Source organism: Lagopus muta, chromosome 1, assembly GCF_023343835.1.
Source record: "Lagopus muta isolate bLagMut1 chromosome 1, bLagMut1 primary, whole genome shotgun sequence".
Lineage (NCBI taxonomy): Eukaryota > Metazoa > Chordata > Aves > Galliformes > Phasianidae > Lagopus > Lagopus muta.
The window spans coordinates 130,884,108-130,903,331 of record NC_064433.1 but is presented as its reverse complement, the minus strand read 5'-3'; the positions used below and the strand labels follow the sequence as shown (position 1 = coordinate 130,903,331).

The 19,224-nt window shown below is 38.2% G+C and overlaps 1 protein-coding gene across 1 annotated transcript in view; it reads left to right on the top strand.

Annotated features, from left to right (window-relative positions):
- VWA3B (von Willebrand factor A domain containing 3B) overlaps nucleotides 1-18,832 on the top strand; it is a 68,603-nt gene extending 49,771 nt beyond the window's left edge. The window contains exons 23-29 of the mRNA XM_048962125.1: nucleotides 1,048-1,267; nucleotides 7,342-7,462; nucleotides 7,738-7,862; nucleotides 8,513-8,653; nucleotides 9,137-9,237; nucleotides 12,219-12,457; nucleotides 16,742-18,832. Coding sequence (XP_048818082.1) covers nucleotides 1,048-1,267; nucleotides 7,342-7,462; nucleotides 7,738-7,862; nucleotides 8,513-8,653; nucleotides 9,137-9,237; nucleotides 12,219-12,457; nucleotides 16,742-16,911 — 1,117 coding nt within the window. The 3' untranslated portion in view covers nucleotides 16,912-18,832. The remainder of the gene's footprint in view (nucleotides 1-1,047; nucleotides 1,268-7,341; nucleotides 7,463-7,737; nucleotides 7,863-8,512; nucleotides 8,654-9,136; nucleotides 9,238-12,218; nucleotides 12,458-16,741) is intronic.
- The last annotated feature ends 392 nt before the right edge of the window (nucleotides 18,833-19,224 follow it).

Genomic DNA, 19,224 nt, shown 5'->3' with positions numbered 1-19,224 from the left:
CCAGAGAAATTTGTATTTAGTGGAGAAGTAATAATGCGATTGTGTACAAAGTATGTGAGAAATTCAGTTCAGGAGATCCAATAATTTAACTAGACATTGATTCTAGACGAATAAAGGATTCAGTTAATAGAGAGCACAATCTAAATAAATAACTGTACCAGCCAGTATAATTTCATTACAAATCATTTCCTACAGGAGTAGCGAGAGGAACAGTGAGAAGGAATAGGGCAATGCAGTAGGCATCACCATGATTGTATGTGTTGATAAGACAGATGCATAAATACATGTAGATTTCACATTTTAAATGGTGGCACAGCTGTAAAGAAGAGCCAGAATAGTGACTCTAATAGCTTCAGTTCTATATGGAAGTATCTCACTTCCAATTACAGATTCTACCTGTGCTGCGTTTTGGAAGTTTAGTGTGTTTGTTCATCAACAGAATGACTGTATCTTCTTCAGATTTTCATGTACAGTTGCTTTGAGTGTGCAGCTTCAATGTGGTTCTTCAGTGTAGTGGACAAAAACGTTACCTAAAGCCTGCATGGAAGCAAACTTCTGATCATAAAGTGAGCAGAGCAGTACTGAGAGGAACAAGCAGCAGGTTCTCTCTTGATGTCATCAGTCAAGACTGATGTGGCAAGTCAGGACTTAAATAGGGATCTGGTGCCATTTTAGACTATCTCAGTGTTTGCTACTTTGTCCTACCTGCTGCTCTAGAAGGAGCAAGGATTTCCGTGATTTCTGCATCATATCATTAAGTTACTTACTGGTGCCTAAGACATTCTAGGGAAGCTAAATTTGGCATCAAATACTCAGCCACTTGAATTGCTCTATAGATGTTTTTCTATGAGATATCATTAAGGCAGGTGCAGTTGTTTAGCTAAACTCATCTGGATGAAATAGAAGAATTTGTGGCATGCACAGCATAGATTGCATTACTTTTGTGTCTTATTCTGCATTTAAAGTTTGAATGTAAATTTGTGAAGTATTGCCAAAATAAAATTTTATCCCATGGATAATTATTCATATATTTATTTATTTATTGAGATTTGAAGAGGATGGGCCAGTTCAATACATGCAGCATAAGGAAGCTTTGTTGGAGGCTTTAGAGAATCTGGGATGGCCAATTTCCTATGAAGACGTAATACTGTTAGAAGATGAGATACTGGCAGCGTTAACATACATGCAGCAAGCCTCTGATCTTCAGGAAGCTGTCAAAAAGGAAACTGAGAAGAGCTCAAAATCACACATCAGCAAAAGTAAAAAGGTACAGATTGGAAGGACATAGTTTTTTTTTTTTTCCCCAGATATTCCTCTTCAGTATGTACTTCTGCAATAATTTAGTTCTGTGCTAATACCTCATCCATTTGGCATTTAGGGTGATGCTATAAAAATGGGTAGAGGAAGTGTCAACAGTTTACAGGCTGGTTGTTTGGCCCGGTTCTGTGAAACACAGAAAGCAGGTAAGCAGGTAGAGTGCAAGTTTTCATGGCTCTTTGGAAGTTCCAGGGAACTGAGAGTTCTGCAGCTGAAAGCACCATAGAAATCCAGAGTCTTTGAGTAAAACATCATTATCTCCCCTGCAAGGGCAGCAGAGATATATGAAAAGCAATTATGATGCAGGGCTTGTGGTTGAATTAATGTCAGATAAACAGGGATAAAAGATCTTGTGATACCAACTCTTTATTGCAATCTGTGATATCTTTAGTTTGAAAGAGAAGGGATGAGATTTAGCTCAGTACGCAGACATAGAAGTTTAGCTGTCCTTAAAACATAGGCATCTACAGGTAGCTAATCTCACATTGTTGTGAATGGAACTGACAGCATCTGGAGAGCTGTTGATCACATCCAGAAGTGAACACCTACTTTTGGCAAGCCAGAGGCCTCTCTCCCTTCCTTTAACACATTAGCAGAAAGTAGACCAAGTACTTGAAAACTGACTGAAATGTGAGAAGTTTGATTAATCTTATGTATACATCCCCCAGCTGAACCTCAGGTTTTATGTGGAATGCTATTGAGAGATGTAATGAAATGCCCATGGGAATGCTTGGAGCAACAAATATTAAGAACGTTATTTTATTGTGCGTTCTGGGAAGTGTGCAGCCTAAGTACACTGAGCATACTTTTCAATTAGACTTTTCTGTTGTGAAATATATGTTCAGGAAGCATAGATTAAAATGCTGGATTCTCCTGTTATCATTTTCAGGGTAATTTTGAAAAAAGGATTGAGTCTATATTATGCTTTTACCTTTAAATTACGTTGCATAATAACTTTTATAAACAGGAATATATGTGTGTGCTGTTAAAATCCCAGAGAATGCTTAAAACCTTACTCTTGATCTGAAAAATTCACAATCTTCTGTGCTGAGTTTTGGCTTCACTAAAGAGTGAGTGAACTTTCAGGGAAGTCAAGAACATTCCTTTAAGTTTAAAGGAACAGTTTGTCATTCCCCAGTGGTAAGATTTTTGTACGCTCAATGCTTTAAAATTCAGAGTACTTCTGAAAAATTCAAACCATCTCTTACTTGGTTTCAACTTTTACTTACATCTAAAACCTCCATCAAAAAGGACTTCACTGGAAGTGCTGCTGCTCTGCAGAACAGCTTTCTGGTTAGAGTTGTACTCTGATAATATTAAAATAAGGTTGCTAGGAAGTTACTAAGGAAGAAAATCTCTCAAACGTTTTAGCCTCTAAAGGAAGATGAGTAAAAACAAATAGAGAAATCATCGTAAAACTCACATTAGTACATTCCTTTTCTTTTTCATTGTTTTATATTACTGAGTGAGGGAGTTTTCTTTGACAAAGCTTGAATGCAAGGTTGGCATAGTGTATAATCAAGATGCTATAATCACAATATAATTGTATAATCAACAGATATCAAGATGTTGTAATCACAATATAATCAAGAGAATTAGGCAAAGTAGACAATGATCACAAAAGAGAATAAGTGGAAGAGCTTACCCTTCAGCTGAGCTCACCAGAAAACACCAAGAGAGGTGATCTCCAGAAGAGATCCTTCCCCTCTGGTAGCCAGCTCTTAAGTAGGTCTAGGAGGGGTGGAGCCTGGTTCCACCCCTTCCGGCAGCACAGGTGAATTGCCTTCACCTGTGCTCCTCTGGCTGACTCATGGCTCACCTCAGGTGATCAATCAGAGGTTCAGGCCGTGACTCAGCAGTTCCCATACACATAGATACCATGAATTTTGAAAAAAGTCCTATGGTTACATATGGAAATCATGATCAAACAATGATAACAGTTCCTTATTGCCCTGATGTATGTGCATAGGGATGTATCTACATACATATATATATACATACACGCATGCATCAATGTGAGGAATTAGGTTAGATGAAATTGCAATGAGCCCAGTACTACACTACAGTGTGACTTTGAAGCAGAGAACAGGTACATACAATTGGAATTTACCATGACTTGTGAATTATGCCAAGTATCGCTATGTGCTACCTAGGAGGTCATGCACAGTATGCTATGCACAGAAATGTAGTGCCAGTATTTAAAAAAGCAATCTCTTATCTGACATTTCGTGACTGAAATATACCCTTCTTTTCATTGACATCAACAATAGTTTTTGCGATGAGCTGTGGTTTTTACAAGCATAAATTATTTAAAAAATTATATTAAATTGACAAGAATATGTTACAATAATACAGTCCATGTCTGAAAATAAATGATAAAGGGAAGGATTGCATTTCATTTTTGGTCATTTTGGAGAATTTATTCCACTAAGAGTGTATGTTTGAAAACATCTCAATGTCTTTAGAAAACAGAAGGTGATTCACATTACATTCATCTGAAAATATTACACTGCCTGCATGGTTATCTTAATTGTTGATTTATCTTTGCCATATAATGCCCCAATACAAAAGTAGCAGAAATATTTTCATTTGTCATTTGTTGACTCTGTACTTTTAGTGTTGCCTTGAAACACCAACGTGTGCTCTTAGACATGAAGTGATTAACACTGTGCAATCTCTTATCCTGAGTCAACCTGCTTTAGGAGCTTAATCAGAGCTTCATCTTCAGTAATTGCTAATCTGCAACTGAAAAGCTTTAAGAGTGAGAGGCAGAAATGCAGATGTAATTAGAATTCTGTTTATGTGGCAAAAAAAAAAGAAGATTAAAAAACCAGCAAAAAACTGTGGAGCCTTTTTAAAATGCTGCCAAAAGCTTCTCCAAGTGTAATTTCTGTCTACAAAATGGGTTAGAAAGTAATCTGCCAGCTGAAATACATTACATTACTGTGACAAAATAGCAGATATGACACTGGGTGAGAACTACCATTATGAGAGAGAAGAAAAATCCAGTTATCAACAAGGCAGATTTCTCTTTTTTTTTTTTACTAAACTCAAAACATCTTAGTTTTTAGCTTTTGAGTGTACCTAATTACCTTCACAAGTTCCTAAAAGAATCAGTAATCCTTTTTGGATGTCCTTGCTATGGGAGCTTTCTGTTTAAGCCTACAACTGAATTAATGTTCTGGTTATCCTCCCTCTGTGCTCTGACCTTCGCAGGAAGCTGTGTTCAGGATGCTCTGTTTGTTTCTGTCTGACAGGGAGGCTATGGCAATGCTTTGTTCAGAGAGGCTGACATCCATCTGCACAAGGCCATAAACACAGTTATTATCAGGCAACATATAAAATGCTGAAAATTGATGATTGCCTAATTGGAGGGCCAATTGCAGACTGTATCTTAGTTTACTCAGTATTTATTTCTTTATTAACAGCTATTTCTTTATGTACAGATTAAAGTGTACGTTGACCAAAATCTTCCTGTTCAATCTGGCACTTTGCATTCATTTAAAAATGAGGAATGTATCATTTACTATGCTGTAATAAGTAACAGCTTTGGCATTAGATATGTTATCTGGCTTCTATATTGAACTTGACAGGCATAAAGGTCAGCTGCCATTTCTTATTGTTTTTATTGCTGAATTATAAAGCTGTTTACAGCATGATGTTTCACCTGGTAAGAGACATGTTCAAGATCCTCTGCTTCTCAATTAGACCACTTCAGGTCTTCTGGTATTACTGATTTTCAAAAATAGCTTCCAGGTCAGTTTTGTGCGTCCTGTTAATGGCCAGCACAATTTCATGGAAAGTATTCCAGTCCCTAAGCTATAATGTGACCGTTGCACTCCTCATAGTAAAAACTAATGTTTCTGCATATGGACGTCCATTTCTGCAAACAAATAAAGTTGAATCCCTTGCAAAGGATCCACTCTAACTAACTAAGGAGGCACTTTTAAAAGTACTGTGATTCCCACAAGATAAGCCTGGATTCGTAAGGCTAATGCTTGCTTGTGACCCACGTGATAAAAATAATCTGAAGTGGTTAATAAGCATAATGTGCTCTGCAAAGCATGTTTATTTGGGTAGAAAGGGACCTCACTGATTCCATTCTTTCTGAAAAAATGTGTTTCAGATCTGATTGATTTAATCATTCCTAGTGAAATATTTATAGCGGATACTTGATTGTTTACAAGAATGGAAATTCTGTTTCTCTGTTGGCAGTTTCTTTTATTTCCTGGTGTCCTACTCCTTACACTTCTCATTCTTCCATGCTGTTTAAGGAGCTGTTGACACTTCTTCTACATTTCATATGCTTCCTAAACATCTTGGCATCTCCTGTCTTTCTTCTGATGCCTCTTTATGGAGACGAGGTAAAACGAGCATCCCAAGTAGCACAACAAGAAGAAAGTTACAACTAATTTTCCTAATTACCTAGAAATGTCTGGTCAAATTTTCCATTGTCATCAATGGCGTAATCTGTTGAACAGACAAAAAAGTGTAGCTACAAAAAGTTAGGCTCTTTCATGAAACTGGATTGCGGTCTACACAGAAAGGCCTCATTGCCACTGTGCAATGAGCAGTGGTTTTTTGGTCCTGGAGGTATTTCACCTGTGTATTGCCAAAGTTTCAGCCACGAAGCCTGTCCACTCTCAGCTACAGTAGGAAGGTGCAAAAACTCATGTATTTGAAAGAGAATTTTAAAATACAGCAGATTTTGGCCATAGAAAACAAAGTTGGCTTTACCCCGTGTGGTTTGATGCATTTCTTTCATCAGAAGCAGAGCTAAGCAGAGTGGAAATTCCAGTCATTCAGGTGAAAAAATTTGCAACAGCAATCCTGGACAATGATATTCCTGAAATAGGCACTCTGGGAGTGCCTGGGTCAGTCACACCGCTACCTAAAGGCTGTGTGCTAGTAAGAAGGATGGGTTTGGCTTCAGATTTCCTGAGCCACCTGGATTCGGCACTGCTTGGAGCCTTCACTGCGGGTGCTCATGCACTCTTTAGCACTTGAGTTAAAGAGGGCCGCTGGAGGTTGCCCAAGTTAGTAGTCAAGCATTACAAATTAGTTTAAAATAAATATTCAGCACCAGCTGTCCCTTTAGAGTGAAGTAAATGGTTTACCCAAAGACCTTGTTGTGTCTGTGGAACTGTAAGTCTTTGCAGTCAAATCAGCCTTTGCCAGGTTCAAGCAGAAGCTAAGTGCTCTGAAGGGCTTTCGTTTTAGGCTGAGCTGGAAAAACAGAAGTGGTGCTATAATTAGCATTCTGTAGGGGTAAAGAGTAAAGTGGAAAGAAACGACACATCTCCCATTTACAATATGTCCTCCTTTGTGTGTGTGCTGCTTATTTGGGGGATTTTTTTTTTAGGATCTTTTGTGATTTTTTTTTGACTTTTTTTTTTTGGGGGGGAGGGTGAGAGATGGGGAAAAAATGTGATAATTTTGTGATACTTATATTAAAACAGAGCAGATGAATTAGCAAAAGCTTTTCCTATCTTTTACATCATTACTGCTTGTTATTTAGGGCAAACCAAGTACCAAAAGGGCAAACCAAGTATCAAAATCAAATGTGCCTTTGTAGACATAAATAAAAAAAATAAGTTAAAAAAAGTTTACTTTTAAACTTAAAGGTAAGTTTACTCTGAAGACATACCTTACTGGGAATAAAGATAAGTAGAGTTTTCCTTACCTCATGCTTGAATCTGAATTGTCCAACTTTCTAAATGTTTTCCTACAAAAATGACAGCCACAGCCGTGATTCATCAAGGTAAATCTCTTCCTAAACACTTAAAATACAGATATTATTGTGATTGTATCAAATGAGATTTAACAGTGAAAACGCAAAGGTAATCTTATCCATCAGTGCTTCCGCTAATACACAGTGTTCTTTTTATAGCTATTCTGTGAATGGTAACAGAGTTCAGTGCATTATATTCCCTAAATTTTAGTTGATTCCAAAGGGTAGGTTTGGGCTGACTGGCTGTTGTGGAAAAAGAAAAAATAAAATAAAATAACTGTATCAAATTGCAGAGACTTGAAGAAGACACTGTGAAGTCAAAGTGTAAAAAGCAACGAAAGGGCAGAGTATTTGTGACTCTCAAAAACCAGAAAGTGATTGCAAGATCAGACATTACAGGATTTTATTATCCAGGTATATAATTTTGTCCACATTTTAAATATTTACAGGTGACACACTACTTGTTTGGCTACTTTGTTTTATGGTGTTTTTAAGAATGCTTTTTAAGTCTTCCTTTTTGAGGGAAAAATTTCTCTATTGCCTTGGTACAATTTATCCTGGCTAAATGCAAATGAAGAATATAGTATAGATACATTTGAACTCAGTGATCTCTAACAGCCTATAGGATTTTTTTACAAAATGACAAGAGACAAAAATAATTCTGGTATTTCATAGTGTTGTTCTTTTAGGAACTGTGATAAAGAATATCAGTTCTACCTGTGCGCTTGTTGACTTCAACCATGGGGAGAGCTGGGTTGTACCTCTGAAGTTCATTCTGCCTGTGGGAGGTGCCATGCCATGTACATATCTACAGGTGAAAAATAGTTGTATTTTCTGTGACATCAAATACACATTTTTAATTTTGTCTATTTGTTAACACACTGAAAAAAAAAGGATAGTATATGACAAGAGAGTCTTTAGTGATAGCATATTTAAATGTCGTTAAATCTAGACACATACTACTTTTCCCTTCAGAATGAAGGCAAATCCTGACCAGGTAGTTCTGGTGTTCTGTGAGTTGAGCATTCTATTCCAGAGAAGATCTGCAGAATTTAAAGTTGAAAAATGTAGCTTCTGTCTCCGTTTTTAACTTGATTTTTATATAAGACTTTAATATATGCAATAACCTGAAATTCTCAAGGTTAGTTTAAAAGCCCACTAAGCTGCAAACGTTCAAGGTGGTAAAGATCTGCAAGAGTGTTCTCATTCTGTTCAGCTTGCTAGTTGAGCCTTGGTGCCAAGTCCTTTAGTAGGAGACTTTGTCCTTTTTTTTTTTTGCTGTGTTTTCTCGCTGATTCGGTGGAAATGATGAGTGATCAGTAAATGGAAGGACCAAATTCGTTTTCTTTTTAAGATTCATATTAAAGCATGGGAACACAGCAGAATGATGATTCCTTTAAATATTTCTTACCATTTAATTTTGTGCCTTGTTCACAAGCTATGTGGTTCTTCCCTGGTGTGTAGGTGGGAGACTATGTATTTGCCAGAACTGGGACACAGACAGGGAACAATTATTGTTATGTGCCTGCCATTGTCATAGCAACACCAGAAATGGGCAAAATGGGTGCTAAACTCTACACAGTTCTGATGTTCAGCAACAGGAAAGTAAGTATGACTAGAAAATGGAACTATTTTGGTAATTGTGTTACAATCATTCCGTTTTTGATGAGGCAGACATAATTTTCCAGGCTAAGGAGCTCACTGTCCCGCTTCCTGTCTCCAGTTAACCGAAGTAAATCAGAATTCGGGGCCCAGCGTAGAGCCAATGGAAAAAATACAAAATGCAAAATCCTGAAGGATAGTTCATTTGGCAGCTTTCACAAGCTCTGTGCTGCTAATGAGAAATACAGGGTTTTCATCACAGTTGGTACAATCTTCATTTCATTTCACTACGTTTGTTTGTAAGCCATTGTGATAATTATACTGCATTTTTCTTAGTGCAATATTAAGAAAATGTACCTCATACTTGAAAATATTATCTTTAGAGGCTGATAACAGTTGCATGAAACCAGTTGGCTTTTTATACTTATATTTCTTCATTGTTTCTGAGTTTAGATTTAAATTAAATGAATGTTGATGGTATTACAGCAGGAACACTGCGTAAGAAGTTGCCTTATTAAAATCAGCCAAACCAAATATGCCTTCTCCTGTCGGTATATAAGAATGGTGCAGAGGGTGGATTCTACAGTGTGAGTATGCTCAAATCTAAAAACGTAGAAGTTGCTTCACATGAATGCTAAATGTTGCACTTTTGGATCAACTGTGCTTTCAAACTTCCATGAATAATTCTCTATTGCTGCCATGATCTGTTTTGCTCTTAACATGTAAGCAAGTGATACGACCCGCACGCATGTGCAAATTTTATGACCTGGCAATTTGTTGTCCTATCTCCATTTTGGAAACACTGGAGATACATCATGGCTTGAAGTTGTTGCAGGATTGCCAAAATGTGAATTTCTACATAATGTTTCCAGATTGTGATCACAGGTTTGGTTGTATGTTCACTGGCCAGGTTGTCAAGAAGATAGTTGAAGTTAAATTAATGAAGAGGAAATAAATGTTTCAAACAATACTGTTCCCACCCAGCCCAAAAGAATAGATTTTCATTTAAAGCATGCATTTTACAGGCTTTAAATTAAATAGGACAGATTTTGGCATAACCCCAAATAGCATAAACTTTTCAAGCCGAATGGTTGATCACACCAAAGCATTAGAGTCTGAAGTTTTCATTACATCATCTCTGGTTTTTCTCTCAGCAGCTGTAGCTTTTAGAAACAAACAGTGATTTTTGAAATGGCAACTTACATGCTATTTTAGTTTTTGGCCTGTAAAATGTCTCTGTCTTTGAGGGTGGCACTGTTCAGATCGTCCTCAAATTACCCATATTAAAGGAACATGAGAAGTGCTTCCAAGCAATGTCATTAATGCTTTTACTTATGTCTGATTAGCTGTATTTTAAAGACAGTGAGGCCCAGATACACAAAGGAATAGCATGGGACTCAGAGCAGTAAAACCTGAGTGTCTGGCAGTTATGAGAGGGGAGCTGAGTTGCCTTAGCTCTATGGATGTATATCGAATGTCACAATTTGTGGTGCAGAGTTTAAGGCAGGTACTGAGAAGTGATGAAGACAGCTGAGCATCTAAAACCAAGACTCTCTTACCTTAGATGGCTACTTGCAGCCCTGAACTTGGCATATTTGAGACATTTGGATTCATGGGGTCCTCTTTGGCATCGTATACGCTATATGAATAGTTAATTTTTGGCATACAGTCAGTGTAAATAGACCTAACCTGAGGAATTCAGGTGAAGCATATTAAAGCACCAATAAAAACCTCAGTGGTTAGTGCTGATCCACAGTATTCCACAATTCTGCTGCCAGAATCGCAGCATGCTCTTTTGCACATTCCCTACTTCAACATGTAATGCAGTATATTTCAATCCATCTTTTTCAAGAATTACCAATAGAAGCCTTGTACTCTAGAGGTTGTATAGTTAAGAGTCTTACAAATTTCCCACTTGTTAGAGCTGTCACTCTCTGCAGTGTGTTGCTTTGTGAGTTACGTGTAGACAGTCCCTGACAATGCACTCAGTATTTCAGAATGCTCTGCTATTGCTTGCAGTGTTTTCAGCTAGGATTGATGTTCCCTGTAAATCCACATATTTGTGAAGTGAAATCCCATTCCTTTGTTGGTACTTAATGTGTTACTGTACTATCATGTAGACATACATACTGTCCTCTTCTGGGCACTGACTGCATTAACTCAGTGGCTGCAACACAAAAAGCCAGTACTGGCCAAGATTTTACTTTGTATTTGTTTGCTTTTGTAACCAGAATGCTATGTTGAAAGATTATTTTCCTTTTACAAGGAGGTTTACATTCAAAGCCATTAAATAACTGTTTAATTAGTGACTTATTAATCAGTTACTAATATTAGCAATGCTATGGCAGAGCTCCAGCTCAGATTGAGCTGGAGTTTCCAGTTGTCAGTGAGAATGGATGTGTGCCTCCAGCTGGAATTTGTAATTCCTTATATTCTAAGTGAGATACCTACCTCTCGTGTCATACTGACCAGAGAGAGGCCGTGCAGCGTACTGCTCATCCACATGCACAGATAATAAGGACAGACTGACGTTGCTGTTAGAAATAAACAAAGCAGAAGCATAATTTAACCAGAATGGAAACAAAAGGCTTAATGGCAATACTGACATCAGAAGCTCAAAGCGAAATGGTTCCTTTGTGCTAAGTCTTGTAGAAGTAAGAACTAAAACATGAATTGGAAAGCCTATGCTTCTCTGTTGACAGAGAGCACACATGGCTGTTGCATTTCAAATCTTCAGCTCTGAGTTCTTTGGAATTGTCTTTTTGATGTCTGTTTTTGGGTGTGTACTAGGAGATGTGTTTAATTCACTAATTTTTAGAGCTACTAATGTATATCCCATTATTTTAATGTCATCAGGCACTGTCTGTTTGGAGTGTTTTTCTGCCATCACAGCAGAAAGAAATAACTTTGGGTCTGCAAATGTAGCCAACAAGTTCCGTACACAAAACACCACACAGTCAGGGCTCCCACAATAAAAGACAGTTATTTCTCAAATCCTTTGTAATCATAAGGTAGATAGAAATAGGGGCCTGAGCCAGAAATTGAGGAACCATTCTCATTTGATGTCAGTAAATTCAGGTAACTGAATTTTTGTTTCAGTTCTGAGGCACTTCTGATAACGTGGGGCTTAGTGTGGATGGGGAGACATCTGTAACTACGTTTTGGGTCACAACTATTGTGCAAATTCTAGAAAGTTCAAGAGTGGTGTGGGAATGGGCTATGAAGGGTATGAATTTGTGCTGAACTGTATTAGGATTGAGATTAACAGGGACGTTGTCCAGAGTGTTTTCAGATGAGTAACTGAATGAAATATGTTAGCAAGGAATATCATATCTACAGACGAGAGAGAAACAGTGCATGCTGGGCTGTTCTGTCCATATTTTGTAACTAAAAAGGAAGTTGAACTATAATGCACTCATAACCTTGTTAAATGCTCAAGAGTACGATAAGTCCTTCTCTTGTCAGCAGTATAAGATGTGGGAGAGGATAAAATCTGTGTCATATTAAAAAGGATTTAAAATAGTATACGATATGTGAGCTTAGTGCATTTCCTTCTCTAACTTTCTAGCCCAGATAAAGAGACTCCAGAGCCCCGTCTACACTCATCTTTGGAAAATGAAGGAGGAGAAGTAGCAGAGAACAGTGCTGTGAAAGGAAACAGGGGAAAACAGAAAAAGAAGAAGAAAGCGGAGGACGAAAAACATGCCAAGGGAAGAATGATGGACTCTGATCTTTTGCTTGTCTCCAGGAAGGTGGTAAAACACAGAGGAAGAAATTCACTGGCTAGCAATGAAGAAGAATTTGAAGGTAAAGATTTAGATTCTAAGTGTTAAGGACTAAACAGGTCTGATAGGCCTTAGTTTATCCCCACAAAAGAAAGTAGGGTTCTGTTGTCTTTTCTGGGTGTTAGACCAGTCTGCTTTCCCTTGTCTTATGTGATGGCATTCATCCACCTCATTTGGAAACCATTTTTTACACTTATCATTCTTTGCCTGATTCCACATTAAAGGGAATAAATGAATAAAGCATGTTCTGGCACATCCTACCTTAATTTCCCAAACGTTTACAGCGGCAGTGAAGATGCAGTAACATCAACCTTAGTACCTGCTAGTAAGCATATTGTAAATTGAGATCTTTCTACTATTTATTACGTTTAGATGAAAGGTACATTTTTTACCTCAGATATTGCATTATTGTACATGGAGCTCTATGCTTTTAAGATTAAATTGCTTTCCGTGTCTGAGCTAGCTCAGCTAAAGCAGCCATCAGTATCTGTACTGCCTGCCACTTCTCCAGTAGAGACCTGGGCTAGTCTGACACACCATAGCTTTCCATGGCCAGCTCTTCCTTTTTATGAGACTACTGTCAGTGGAAAGATAACAGGATTTTTACAGAGTCATAGAATCACAGAATCATTTGAGTTGGAAGGGATCTTTAAGGATCATCTATTCTGCAATGAACAGGAACACCTACAGTTAAGTCAGGTTGCTCAGAGTCCTGTCCAGTCTGATGGGGTATCCATCACCTCTCTGCGCAACCTGTCCCAGTGCCTGGCAATACTCGTTTATTCCAGATTCCTCTTTCTTGGATGTCTTGAGATGCAGATGCTGTGTAAATATGAAATGCTGACACGATCAGCAAAATCCTGTTATTGGTTTTGTGCAGGTTGAATAGAAAGATGAAAAGAGCAGTGAATATCTATCACTTTAATCCTGCTTAGCCTTACCAAATAATTTCATAATATTCTATCAAGACTCTATCAGGACTTCAAGGTGGAACGCAGATTGAATGTGCTGAGGAGGATCCCCTGACCTCTTCTGATTGAACCATAGACCCTGCTGGCTTTTCTTTTCCTTTTTTTTTTTTCCTTAAATTTCTTTCTGTTTGCAAGTGTTTCATTAGAAAGGAGAAGGTCAAAGAGATGATAAAGATGTTTAAGGTGTGTGGTCATCCTCACAGAGTTTTGATACTTTCTGATATAATCTCTGCATAGGATTGTGTATTTATCCTTTCTGGGTGCTTTCTTGTTCCACTTTCAAACTATGCTAATGATTTCATAGTATTTTGTGAATATAGTTTTGTAAATTATATCAGATGTGCAACACACATCTGTTTCAACTGTGTTTATATATATATATGCATATATATATATATATATATATATATATATATATATATATATATAACAAATGTATCTTTGGTCTGTGTTTTGTAATTCATTCATGTGCTAATCAGCATGTCTTCCTGCAAACAATTCTGCTCATTTCATGTGTACATTCCTGTTGTGTTCTATGAGAAAGTAATTTTTGAACTCAAGTCAGCAGTGCCCAACATAGAGCTGGATTTTTCTGCTCACAGAGATGATGTGGGTTCAGCAACATGGTTCTTACATAGTTGGTTGATGAAGCCTTTCATTTCCATGAAGCCTTGGATTTCCACAGAGCTGTGGCCATTGGGTGAACTAATGGGACATTTAGAATTGTTTGTGATTTGGTTTGTTCTGAGACAGAATATTCCTGAAGAATTAGTAACTCTCTCCTATTGTTCCTACTCAGGGAAACAAGGAAACAACACTAACAGAAATTAATAAAGTTCAAGTAATTGTATCGTATTTAGTGTATATTAGCTTCCTTATAGTGTGGATGTGTAATTTTGAATTATTTCTTCCAGAACTATTGTATTTGGCACAGTATTATTTTAATCCATGCCTACTGCTCCTGTAGTTTTAGCTAGTTCAGTGTGTTTGTTTGTAAGAGAGTGAAGTCCTGGCAAATTCTTGCTAGATTTTAGAGAGCCAATGAATCTTTGTGTAGCTCTAATATACAACTATTTGGTTGAACAAGATCATAAATCCTTATTTTCTCATTGGCAATTATTTTTATAGGCACTTAAATATGTGTGTTTGTTTCTACAGAAAAATTCTTCTTCCTCTCTTTCTAGTCACCCTTCTGTTGTGTAATGCCTAAAATGAATGTCCTTTCCATATATGCCCTTGTTAATTTTCTGAAATGGTGGTCTAGTTAAAAACTGAATCAGAAAAAAAATTCTGAGTGAAGTACAGGTGTGATATGCAATAATAATCTGTAGGGCCTGACAAACCAGCAAATCGTAGCTAGCAGAACCCAAATCTCATTCCTGTTTATAATGAGATGTGACTTGAAGCAATTACACTGATGATTACTGTAATGCCAATATGGGATAGGTGGGAGACCTCTCAAAATGATCATTTTCCATCCTTTTCAGAGGCAAATCTAGTTCAGCTGAATTGAGTTCAAAAGTGTAACTAACAGCTGTGGCACCTGGCAGTCTGGGGTATTGGCTGCATTTCCCAAATCAGGATTTCACATTTTTAGCACCCACTTGTTTTCCGATCTCATTTTGCAGATAGTTCATTCACCATTTGGAGCCATCATTATAAAGCAGTGTTCCCATCTGTTGGTCATGGCTTGTTTAATAAGCAGTTGATATCAGTCCAACTAAGCTTGCATCTGCTACTTAGAGCAGCTGTGTGTTGTCAAGGGCTCCCCAGCAGCCTTCAGATTTAGCTTTTGTTTTTCTGTTGATAGCATGTTACAACTTATCCATAACGGATCTCTGTTTGTCAAGGCTGTCTGTTCATCTAAAGAGGAAAGTGTATTGAAGTGGGAATCAGCTACATTGCCATAAAGATGGAAGCATACAGATGTGGAAGGGAAGAAGACGCAGGTCCATTGAAGCTGGCATGTATTGGTGAGGTGGGAGAGGAAAGGCCTTTTTTCCCAGTTTCTTACAGCAAGACCAGAATGGTTTGTTTCAGCATCTTGGGAAGGTGCACAGGGAGACTGTGCACTGTTTAAAGACAATAAATGGTTTAAATAGTGTGTTATGGGGCACCCTCATTTAACAGCATGTCTGTCATTTTTTTCAAGGTAGCAGTACAGCAGCAGTAGCTTTCAGTATTTTAGTTCAGCGGTGTTTTTGTATTGCAGAGTACAGATACAGTCAAGAAATATCCTGAACCTTCCACAGGTGAACTTCAGATTTTTGTCTCTTAGGTAGCTCAAGAAGCATCAAAATATGCCTTTCATGTATCTAAACACTGATGTTGTGCATGTATAAGATGATTTGCAAAGGCACACTTCTATTAAATGATCTTGGAGGTTTTTTTCCAACCTTGGTGATTCCATGATGATCAAGCTTTTTACTGCAGGATTTTTCAGTGGTAAACTAATTTCTAAAACTAATCATACTTGTATCTTGTGCCCTCCATGTACTCCATATGCGTTGTTGCTTTCTCACTGTGTGTGCCACATCTTCATTCTTCAGCTACCTCCCAGCTTTGTTTTCCACTCTACAGGTGTTTCTTATGATCATTTAAAACCAAATAAAAACCACAAAAACCCCAAACCATAAAGAATGACATCAAAATATTCTATATGTTTGTCTTCCTCAGGAGTTGGACTTGATGAACCTTATACATCCCTTCCAACTTGGGATATCCTGTGATTCTGTGATTACTTTGCGTTGTTTCTTTTTTGTTTGTTTTGTTTCTTCCTTTTTTTTTATTTTATTTTTTGCTTTGTTGTTGTTTGTCTGCTTTTGTTTCTCATTTTTTTCCCACTGCTTCTGGTCTTTGGATACTCATTCATTATGACTGTCTTTTTTTTGTGCCAGAAGGTTCATAGTTCGTGGCCACATTCAATATGATTGTAAATAGTGACTTTCCAGGGACACAGTATTGTTACTAGTAAACCAGAGAAGCTGAGCATGGTCATAGTGGGTCCAATAGAGGTCCTACAGCCCGGTGCCCTGTCCCCAGCAGTGGCCAGGAGATGGTTCCCAATGAAGATTTGGAACAAAGGTTGGCATGTAAAAATCTCATCCGCAGGCTTCGAGGATGATAACACTTAAAAAGCAAACTGGTTTTGAACTTGTGAGAATGAAAGAAAAAAGTCAATAACTATTGCTCTGTGGCCATAGTCATGGAGTCATTTGTTCAGTGATCAACTGCAGGGTGTGTGCATGTGTGTGTGGGGGCATGTTGGACTATAATACCTGAGCTCATGGAGGGTCACTGTTTTCTCTCACTAAACAGTATCTGTTCTCCCTTAGCACCTTCTTTCTCCATTTCATCGTCCTGGTGTTCATCAAGGTGTCAAGCTTTGCTGCCTTCAGTTGCTTCAAGACCCAGCTCACCAGAGCATGCCTGCTGCTTGTACAGCCCTTCTGCAGAAAGTCTCCTGTGTCCAGTAAAAGCAACACCACCAGAATTACTGCAGTAGACCTGGAGTAGCAAGGATTGGCAGTGCAGCCTCAGCACCACAGCAAAGAACAAAGGAAGCTGCAGTAAGAGTGCATGATGAAGGAGCTAGTGAAGAATGGATGAGTATGCAGATAGGAAAGATCTTTAGCAAGTGCAGCTGTGAAATTTTATTGCTTGAATCAAAAATAAACTGACTAGTTCATGCTAAAATATTTATCATTTTGCAGACTTACTTTGGAGATATGAAAGAGAAAATGTTAGAGATGCAGCTGTGCTGCTGAAAAGTATCACTGTTAGAGTCTCTATCAGAAAAAAAATAACGTGGAATTCACTTTGCAAGATGACATTTGAAATGGGACATGGCAGGGGGGACTTGTTTGTATGGCACTAAATATCCTCACCTCAACTGAAGTATTACTTGTGGATGTAGTGGCACTATCCTATGGTTTGTCTAGGGCTTTCTGTTCAGAGGGTGAAGACAGATTCTGAACATTTTTGGCATATCAACCTAGATAGACATTAAGGATTCTCACAAGTTTGACTTTAGATACCAGTGCAATATTCAGGCAGATGTATATATTCATGTTTTCAGGTGTACTCTTGATCAGGAGAGTACTATCCAGTGTCTGCGCAGATAAGTGTTTCTCTGGAGAAAAATTAGCTGTTAGTTTTGGGGAAAAACTGAGCCTTTCATACCTGTTTCTGTTTCAGTGTGGAGCAAAAAAAGGCAGCCATACAGATATTTTTATTTAGTAAAGGAGAATTTGAGAGTTTGTGTAAACCAGAATGACCTTGCAGCCAGAACACTTTGATGGGATATGTGAGAGAGCGTTGAAATTTCTCCCTAGCATGATTCAGGGAAGACTCAAACCTGAAAAACCCCTTGTAGTTCTGAAATGGTCTGTCCTGAAAGCTGAAATTTGAATAGTTTGTGATACCTTCTGTTTGGTGGGTAGTAATGCTCCTTATCTGCTTCAGGATGTCCTGGAGTCTCCTCTTGGAGAACGGAGCTGGCACATACCTGGAGTCCCACATCATAGGGAGTTAATGGAGATGAAAAAGGAAAAGGAAAAGCCATACAAATTTTGGTAGAAAAGATATCTTAGTGAACAGAAAATGAACTCTTCCTCCAAAACTGCTTTCAATCACATGAACTTTGAAATTTAACAACTCACATTTTTAGCTGAAAATGTGCCTCGGTCAGACTAATTCAACATTGGCTGCTTTGGGGCTTGTGATCGCTTCACCTGTGTCTGCTCTGTATATTTGAGGCTGAACCCATGCAATTCCAATGACATGAACAAAATGGAGGGTGAGGGTTAGGACTAGGGTTTTTGCACATGCATACTGCTCAAATATATGTGGCAGATGGATTGCATGCCACCCACAGTGATGAAGACTGGGATATCCTTGTAAAAATGGCTGAAGAAAACCTAACCTTAGAGTCCCGCTGGATGCAATAGAAATTTGTCAAAAATATAGATATAGATATAGATACTTACCAAGTGCAGGATCAAAACTGGCAGCACAGGAAGTCTGAATGCTGAATTCTCCTCCTGCATAGTGGGGGTGATAAATCACTGTTGTCTTGTTATATGTGCCATGTGCAAATATTGATTTATCACAGAAATATGGAAGGAAATGGATGAGTTCCTTTTTCACTGTTATTAAGGATCCATTTCACTGTTCTTTTCTAGGTAACATATTAATTTTCCCTACTGAGGCCCACAAGACCTTTTTCCAGCCTATGTTTGGTTAAGTGTTTTCTTGCATTGTTTCATATTAAACCTGGGAATTGTCAGGATGATTTATTCTTTTCATTTGAACACTCTGGTTGGTCTATTTGCACAGCCCAACCTCTGTCCTGAGCACCACACTATGCTGCAGATGTACAGGAGGTTATGTTTTTATATGCTTGTTTCTTTCCTCCAATCTGTTTTAAAAAGGCAACTATTATTATGGCAGTCTGTCAACATGATGGATTTTCCAATTAGATTTGCCAGATGGCTGAGCTTGACCAGGACAGCTTAATTTCATGTTGTATCACTAGAGCATAACCAGATCATTGAACACCCATGTTGCTGGTTCCTCATACTGCCTCACACAAAGTTGGCAGTGCTGGGGTTTGGGTTGCCCATCCAGCTTTAGGACAGCCTAAGGCTATGCTCAGGCCTTGTCTTTATGATTCTTTTCCAGCTACTGAGGTGGTACTTGTCCTGCTCACCTCCTCATAACCCAACACCTGGAGACAGGCCAGTGGCACCTAACAGAAGCATAAGATGAAGTCAGCTTACGAGGCCACGCTGCTTCTAGAGAAATGCATCTCAGAGTA